The sequence below is a fragment of the Mercenaria mercenaria genome, chromosome 6 (assembly GCF_021730395.1).
Source record: "Mercenaria mercenaria strain notata chromosome 6, MADL_Memer_1, whole genome shotgun sequence".
NCBI lineage: Eukaryota > Metazoa > Mollusca > Bivalvia > Venerida > Veneridae > Mercenaria > Mercenaria mercenaria.
This window is the reverse complement of record NC_069366.1, coordinates 74444475-74453852: the sequence shown is the minus strand read 5'-3', so window position 1 is coordinate 74453852 and position 9378 is coordinate 74444475. Positions and strand designations below refer to the sequence as shown.

Below are 9378 nucleotides of genomic sequence, written 5' to 3'. Positions count from 1 at the left end.
CTGAAAATAATATGCAACAAATTCAACAAGAGGGCCATGATGGCCCTATATCGCTCACCTGAGTACCATTGCTCTTAATGATAAGATCAAGTTTTGACATAGATCACATAGGCATACACTTCAAATATCATCAGGATAAATATTTTCTTGTAACAGTCCCTGACCTTTGGGTCACATACTAGTCATAACAATCTCCATACCAAGTTTGAGGGTTCTTGGCTCAAATGCTGCATTTTTGTACTAGCATGGCTATTCCTTACCCTGAAAGACTTAAATAACATTTAAAACCAATCTCATTAGATACTGCCGAGGTATATTCATTTACATAACCTAAAGGGAGGTAATTTGTCATAAATTCAGCCAAAAGTTATCAACCCTGATTGTTCGAGTCCATCTGATGGCATAAATGACATTTCAAATCAGTATCTTCATTGGTTACCGAGATGCACCCATTTTAATTTGAAACATAGGGAGGTAATTTGACATAAAATCAGTCCATAGTTATCTACCCTGATTGTCTCAGTCCAACTAAGGACAATAATAAACTTCAAATAAGTCCTATAAATACTTACTGAGATAAATCCATTTTTATTAAATCATGCACTGTAAAATGCATGTAGAAGATACAGAGTACAAGCCTTTACAACAATATATTAGAAAAGTAAGAAACAGTAGAAATTACTTACCATGGAAGACATAACAAACGTTTCAAACCAATCTCATTAGAAGCTGCTAGGTATATTCATATAAATAAAAGATAAAGGGAGGCAATTTGTCAAAAATTCAGTCAATATGTATCTTCACTGATTGTCCAAGTCCATCTGATGGCATAAATGAAATTTCAGATCAGTATCTTCATTAGTTACGGAGATATGCCCATTTTAATTTGAAATAACGGGAGGTAATTTGACATAAAATCAGTCCATAGTTATCTACCCTGATTATCTGAGTCCAACTAATGACAATAATAAAAATTTCAAATGAGTCCTATAAGAACTTACTGATACAAATTCAATCTGATTAAAATCAGGGGAGTTCATCAGATATAAAATATCTCTAGAACCTATGATTGGATCTGACAGATTCATCATGGAATCCAAAATTTATTGTTGAAGATATTTGGCAAGTTTGTATCAAATCAAACCATAAATGAAGTCTCTATATGTCTGCAAAAACCAAAATTAGCAAAACTCTGAAACCCATGATGGGATCCGGCCAGTTTTCGAAAGGAACCAAGATATTACGCCAATACAACTTGTGTGCAAGTTCTATTAAAGTTGATTGCAAAATCTGGTCTCTATCGTGTTCACAAGCCAAAAATAGCAAATTTTGGCCTTTTAAGGGGTCATAACTCTAGAACCCATGATGAGATTTGGCCAGTTTTCGAAAGGAACCAAGATATTATGCCAATACAAGTTGAGTGCAAGTTTGATTAAAATCAAATACAAAATGTGTCTCTATCGTGTTCACAAGGAAATTGTGGACTGACGAAGGACGAAGGGTGATCACAAAAGCTCATCCTGTCACTATGTGACAGGCGAGCTAAAAATGCAATTGAGCTGCGCCATGAGAAAACCAACAGGCTGGTCTGGATCCATGCTGGTCGCAAATGCATTATGTTGGTTTTCTCATGGCGCAGCTCAATTTACAAATTTTCACAGCATATCAAATGGTTTTTGTCTTGTCCATTCAATTATGCACATTTACACCTAATTTTGTAACGATCATACACCATGATCCATGATTTTTTAAGACTGAAGCTCTGCTGTTTCTGCTACTTATTCTAAGATGGGTTTTGGAAGTTTTTCAACAGTATTTCAGTTCTGTAATGACGACAGTTTACCTAACCATTGTTCCTGGATTCTATACCAGTACTTATATATTCTCTACAAGTAACTGCCACTTCTTTACATGAATCAGAGGTGGAGGATGAATGATTTCTGACGATTTCTATCAAACTGTCATGAAGAACATACACCTCGCCTAGGGATCGAAATCTTTATTAGTAGACCTCTGCACTCCCTACTAAGCAGAGAGGTCATTCTTGGAGTGGGGTGAAAAATTTAAATGAATTAAAATGCACATCTTACAAACAGAAATGAGTTTGAACTCAGTTGATAAGTTAGGGCTGCTGACTCAAACTATTTTTCTCACAAGTGCGAGTTCAGTCTTGGCTTGGGTCATGATGTAAGTAAACTGTCCAGCTGGACCCTGGCAGGTCACTAGTTCTACATAGGCAGATACTGCACATATGGTCTCCATCTAATATACAATGGAAAGGTGTCATAAATATTGTGTTCGATTTTTATTCCAACTAAACCAATCTGGAGCTATCACTTTTTCAATAAATGTGATAAAAACAAGATATTTTGTTGCCCCCCCCCCCCCCCCCCCCCCTCCCCTACAAAAATATAAATATGCAGTTCACACACTTGTTAAAGAAAGGTATTGAGCATCCCCCACCCTGTCTAATCTTTGTCTATCCCAGAAAAATAGGCATATTTAAGGTACACCACATTATGTGTATAATGTCTAATTGGAATCCATTAAAAATGATGAGTAATTCACCCCACAAGCATTTCTGCAACACATTTACAAAGCAGCAAAGTTTTTTGAGTTTTTTTTGTTTGAGTTAGATTTCACATAAACACTATTTTAGTCATATGGTGACTTTTCCAGCATCGGATGGTTAGGGAGCTGGGTAGAACCACTAACCATGATGCTTAGGTCAGCATGATGACATACTCAAATGAAGAATTCTGTGCCCCGAGACAGATTCTGAATACACATCAATGTGGGACAAGTGATTCATTGTCAACAATGCTCACCACTCCGCTACAAATGCCCAAGAAATAAAAGCTTTTTGTTTTTGTTGGTATAACGTCACAACAACACAATTATAGGCCATATGGCGACTTTTCAGCTTTTGAAGGTGGAGGCAGACCCCCTGGTGCCTCTCCATGTATTATTTAATCAGAGGATACCTGGGTAGCACCACGGACTGTGATATGCCAGCTGCATGACTTCCTCACATGAAGAATTCAATGCCCCAGGTGAGGCTCGAACCAACATCGATGAGGGGCAAGTGAGGCTTGCACATACTTACTATGTAAGCTTGCAGGTACCTACTATCTATGAAGCTTGCAGAAACTTATAATATGAACCTTGCAGGTATTTACAATGTGAAGCCTGCAGGCACTTAAAATGTGAAGATTATAGACACAATGTGTATATCTGTGAAGCTTGCAGGAACTTACTATGTGAAACTTACAGGTATTTATTACCTGAAGCTTGCAGGCATTTAAAATGTAAAGCGCGTGTATTTTTTAACTAATGGATGGCAGTCAGTGCTAGTCGGCACATGCTTAGTTTTCCTCCTACAAAAAAGAAGTGATTTCCTTTTAAATTCATGTAAAATTCCCGATATACATTTCAGAGGATTAAAATTTACATTGCCGTTGAAGGCAGCGTGTTGCGCATAATTATTTTGCGTTTTAAATCTTTGACATCACTTACGTTAAAATAGTCATGTAATATTGAAAGTAATGGTTGCATGCATTTTCAGAAATGACAACATCAGATAAGTTTGCAGCGCAGAAAGTATTAAAAGTATTATGTCGCCCTCTTTTTGAATCACTCGCCTAACCTTCCTTATAACGTTTGTACCACGTAAAGAAGAGTGTCCTGCTAACATCTGCCTGACTTCCAGAATTTTCCACTTCCCGTCTTGTTTATGTAGAGTCATACTGCGACCTGCACAATATTCTACTAATACTTTCTGTGCCGCGAACTTACCTGACGTCGCAATTTCTGAAAGTTTCTGCGGCCGTTACTTTTAAAATTATATTACCATTTTAAAGCAGGTGATGTCAAAGACTTGAAACACAAACTAATTATGTGCCACACATTGCAAATTACGACGATATAGATTTTAATCCTTTGAGGTGTATTTCGGGTAAGTTACAAGAGTTTAAATGGAAGCCGCTTCATTTTGTAGGAGGAAAACTGAGCATGCGCCGACTAACACAGACTGTCATCCATTATTTAAAGAAAATTTAAATAATATGAGAGGAATTTAATTTTAAACTCTCTGGTCCTGTGGAGTATACATTGAAATACCATCAGTTGAAATAATTGTTTCAGGAGTCGCTTATTTTAGAAATAATAAAAAAAGTTCGCGATTTTCTGGGACAACCCTCATACTTACTATTGTGAAGCTTGCAGGTACTTACTATGTGAAGCTTTCAGGTACTTACGATGTGAAGCTTGCGGGTATTTACTATGTGAAGCTTTCATGTACTTACGATGTGAAGCTTGTGGGTACTTACTATGTGAAGGTTGCAGGTACTAACTATGTGAAGGTTGCAGGTACTTACCATGTGAAGGTTGCAGGTACTTACTATGTGAAGCTTGCAGGTACTTACGATGTGAAGCTTGCAGGTACTTACGATGTGAAGCTTGTTGGTACTTACTATGTGAAGCTTGCGCGTACTTACTATGTGAAGCTTGCAGGTACTTACTATGTGAAGCTTGCAGGTACTTACTATGTGAAGCTTTCAGGTACTTACGATGTGAAGCTTGCAGGTACTTACTATGTGAAGCTTGTGGGTACTTACGATGTGAAGCTTGCAGGTACATACTATGTGAAGCTTTCAGGTACTTACGATGTGAAGCTTTCAGGTACTTGCGATGTGAAGCTTGCAGGTACTTACTATGTGAAGCTTGCACGTACTTACTATGTGAAGCTTGCAGGTACTTACTATGTGAAGCTTTCAGGTACTTACGATGTGAAGCTTGCAGGTACTTACTATGTGAAGCTTGTGGGTACTTACAATGTGAAGCTTGCAGGTACATACTATTGTGAAGCTTGCAGGTACTTACTATGTGAAGCTTGCAGGTACTTATGATGTGAAGCTTGCGGGTACTTACTATGTGAAGCTTGCAGGTACTTACTATCTGTAAATCCTTTCATAAATCCTTTCTTTTCCCGAACTTCTTTCTTATGTATAACTTCATCTGGCAGTTTGAACATTTTCTTTACTTTTGGTTGCTTGAGAAACTGGACTGTTATCAAACTGATTAAGTTATTCATGGACCAATAAAATGCTATTCCCTGAAACAAAGAACTTGACAGTCAACTTTGAAAGAACAATTCTGGAAACTGGAAACTAAACTAAATGAGATTACAACACAACTCCTAAGGCCTAACAAAAAATTCTTTGCTTCCAGTAACATGCTCAAACAAAATTGAAGGTTGGTAATTTTTTTTTATCAAGTGGGAATTTCAGAAATTATTTTTGTATCAAAAAATGAATACAAATAAGGAAGTTATGCCTTTAAAGTATCAGTTAGTTGACTTCTAACATCACTGACCATATTTAAAGCATAAAAAGTGCATTTTTGCAACTCTGTTAAAAAGTTGAAAAAAATTCTACAAGGCCATAACAACGTTTAGGGTCAGGCCAAAGTTTAGGGTAAGTCAGGATACCAGAAACAATTTTTTTAGGCCATATCTTATTATATCTTTTCAATAGCTTAACACAAATCTTTGCTGTGCTAATACTGAAAAAAAATATGAAAATTTATTTCTAATGTCATGATGTAATAAAACACTTATGAGAAAATTTAACTCCAAAGTTTCCATGACAATAAATGAGATGTCTGACTTTGCAAGATTTCTATAAATAACTCCCAATAAAAACAGACTGTAGTAAAAGCCTGAAACTTACTGCTGAAAATTTACAGGTTACTAAAAACACCATTACTGGCATGCCCCGCATCATCCATTTAACTGCATGTGACATATCTGTGGTCTTCTGGGATTCTGCGCCAAGCTTGAAAAGAGAAATAGAAGTTTAACTCCATCTATCCAAGAATTTCTCTTTCAGCATTTTCAGTGACATATCTATGTCAAAATTTACCACAACTGGCAACACTAACAGACTATGAAAACCAGGTATCATGGGTCCGAGCCCTTTCTCCAAACTAGAGATGCTTTTGAGAAAAGCGCAAGTCTCCCACAACTGCCTAATCATCTAAATAGTAAGTCAGTCTTTATATACTCTTTACTTAGAGCACATGTGCAGGTGCTTTTTTGACACCAAAAGGACCCCTACACTATTTTTAAAAGTAGTATAGGTACTGGTTTGAGGTCAAAAATATGCAAGAATCAGAGTGTTTTTTGGTAATTCAAGGGCCATAATTTCAAAGTGCCTGAGCCGATTTGGCTAGTTATCGAACTTGACCGAGCTTTTATAGTCAAATACATTTTGTTCAGGTTTGGTAAGATTGCACTGAGAGGACACATAAAGTGCCCTAAAGGGACTGTTATACTACTAATGATTAGTAGTATATTGGTCCTTGTAGGTCCCAAGACCTGAGCATATTTCCGTAATTCAAGGGCCATAATTCCGAAGTGCCTGAAAGGATCTGGCTAGTTATGGAACTTGGCCGAGGTCTTACGGTCAAACACATTTTGTAAAAGTTTGGTGAAGATCGGATGAGAAATGTTCAACTTAGAGTGCGGACAAGGTTTGTGACAGACACACAGACAGACACACACACACACACACACACACAGACTGGAGTAAATCAATATGTCTCCCACACCACTGTGTGGTGGGAGACATAATAAACTTATTTATATCTATCAAATAAAAGACTCCTTAATGAGTGTTTTACTCATGGCATACGAACCAATGAACCAAGGAAGCTGAAAGAAAGGGAGCATCTTTTGCATTGTGCAATACATCATGCATTGTCCAACTAAATATTAATAGTAGTCTTCTGGGAAGTTGCTCATAAGGGTTACTGCTGGTGACTACCAATGACAAACTACAATTTTTAAAACAATCAACATAATGAAATCTCTGCACCTTTTTTTTTTTAATTGACAAATAATACTAAAACACTATAAAAAGAAGATAATTTTGTTCAATTGTTTTATTGTTCCTTACTGGTACTGTCACAAAAGTAGTTACTGTACCTCCAGCATGAGAAGTATAGACAAGGCTGTAGATGCTGGCAGGATGTAGTATGGATCAGCCACAGTAAGGTCAGTGAACCATGAGATTCCACCTGTCTTCAGCACCTCTACTGGAAGATTACTCATTGACTTTATTGCCTGGTAAACTGATAACAGTACAGGTACCTGAAAAGTTAGGAAGACAGAATTAAGAGTTTAACTGGACAAAGTTAAGGGTAAGAACTGCTGATGACTGACTGCTAAAAGCCAACTTACGTAAAAATGTAGCCAGTAAATGTAAGGAATAAGTTTAGCTCATATGAAAATTGTTAAGCGGGTTGACAGTCATAGCAATCAATTGGTGTGTTTGACCCATCTATACTGCCAGTGATTGAAAATGCCCTTTAATGCTGCTGGACCAGTGTTACCTTGTTCAAAGTCTTAACAAAGGATAAATTTAATAAATAAAATGTACAATCACTGATAATGATGTGTCAGTGCCAATATTGTTGAAATAACCTAGAAGTCAGTAAGCCTGAATTTGATGCATGCAGAAAAATCAATCACCTTTTACTTTGTACTTGATGAAAGATAGATTTGATGCCCAACTTTTCAAATACTTTTGCACTGAAAGCATAAACTGATGGTAATTCACCACCAGCTGGTAATGATTTAACATTACTTCATCATAAAACATTATACTTGCTATGTTACATAATACAAATCTGCTTTCCTGAACTACTGCAATGTTCAATTAAAGTCTGATTGAAACAAATAGTCAACTTATTACAAAAGTTTCCTGCAGACTGACAACAAAACAAGATGCATGATAGTACCACACTGACTAAGTTCAATATTCACTCCAACCCTTACATTGCACCATATACATGTTTAAGCAGTTTTATAAATTAAATGCATTCCACAGCAGACCCAGAGTGTTAATGAACACTTCTCCAAACATTTTTTTTTCTGGTAGGCTAATGCTGTTGGAAAACTAGAAATGTGTCACGGACACGGATGCCCCCGCAACATGAGAAAGGTCACAGGCATGGTACTGCTCACTAACTAAAAGAAGGACCCTTGGCCCTATTTATTTACAAACAAGAGGACCATGATGGTCCTGAATCGCTCACCTCTTCCCACATGATCCAGTTTTGAGTATGACGTCGTTTTTTCTATTATTTGACATAGTGACCTAGTTTTTGAGCTCATGTGACCCAGTTTTGAACTTGACCTAGATATTATCAAGATAAAAATTCTGACCAATTTTCATGAAGATCCATTGAAAAATATGGTCTCTAGAGAGGTCACAAGGTTTTTCTATTATTTGAGCTATTGACATAGTTTTTTAAGTCATGTGACCCAGTTTCAAACTTGACCTAGATATCATCAAGGTGAACATTCTGACCAATTTTCATGAAGATCCATTCAAGGGTATGGCCTCTAGAGAGGTCACAAGGTTTTTCTATTTCAAGACCTACTGACCTAGTTTTTGATCGCAGTTGACCCAGTTTCAAATTTGACCTAGATATCATCAAGATAAACATTCAGACCAACTTTCATACAGATCCCATGAAAAATATGGCCTCTAGAGAGGTCACAACGTTTTTTCATTATTTGACCTACTGACCTACTTTTTGATGGCACGTGACCCACTTACGAACTTGACCTAGATATCATTAAGATGAACATTCTGACCAATTTTTATGGAGATCCATTCACAAGTATGGCCTCTAGAGAGGTCACAAGGTTTTTCTATTTTTAGACCTACTGACCTAGTTTTTGCCCGCACATGACCCTGTTTCGAGCTTGACCTAGATATCATCAAGATGAACATTCAGACCAACACTCATGAAGATCCATTGAAAAATATGGCCTTTAGAGAGGTCACAAGGTTTTTCTTTTATTTGACCTACTGACCTAGTTTTTGATGGCACGTGACCCACTTTCGAACTTGACCTAGATATCATCAAGATGAACATTCAGACCAACTTTCATACACATCCCATGGAAAATATGGCCTCTAGAGAGGTCACAAGGTTTTTCTATTATTTGACCTACTGACCTAGTTTTTGATGGCACGTGACCCACTTTTGAGCTTGACTTAGATATCATCAAGGTGAACATTCTGACCAATTTTCATGAAGATTTCATGAAATATATGGCCTCTAGAGAGGTCACAAGGTTTTTCTATTTTTAGACCTACTGACCTAGTTTTTCACCGCACGTGACCCAGTTTCGAACTTGACCTAGATATCATCAAGGTAAACGTTCTGACCAATTTTCATGAAGATCTTGTGAAATATATGGCCTCTAGAAAGGTCACAAGGTTTTTCTATTTTTAGACCTACTGACCTAGTTTTTGATCGCACGTGACCCAGTTTCGAACTTGACCTAGATATCATCAAGGTGAA

The 9378-nt window shown here is 37.1% G+C and overlaps 1 protein-coding gene across 2 annotated transcripts in view; it reads right to left on the bottom strand.

The window, feature by feature from the left end:
• LOC123548521 (mitochondrial inner membrane protein OXA1L-like) overlaps positions 1–9378 on the bottom strand; it is a 35006-nt gene that overhangs the window by 1578 nt on the left and 24050 nt on the right. For both annotated transcript variants that reach the window (XM_053546336.1, XM_045335828.2), the window contains exons 6-8: positions 6986–7150; positions 5730–5834; positions 4954–5113 (exon numbers count right to left, since the gene is read on the bottom strand). In XM_053546336.1, the coding sequence (XP_053402311.1) occupies positions 4954–5113; positions 5730–5834; positions 6986–7150 (430 nt within the window). The remainder of the gene's footprint in view (positions 1–4953; positions 5114–5729; positions 5835–6985; positions 7151–9378) is intronic.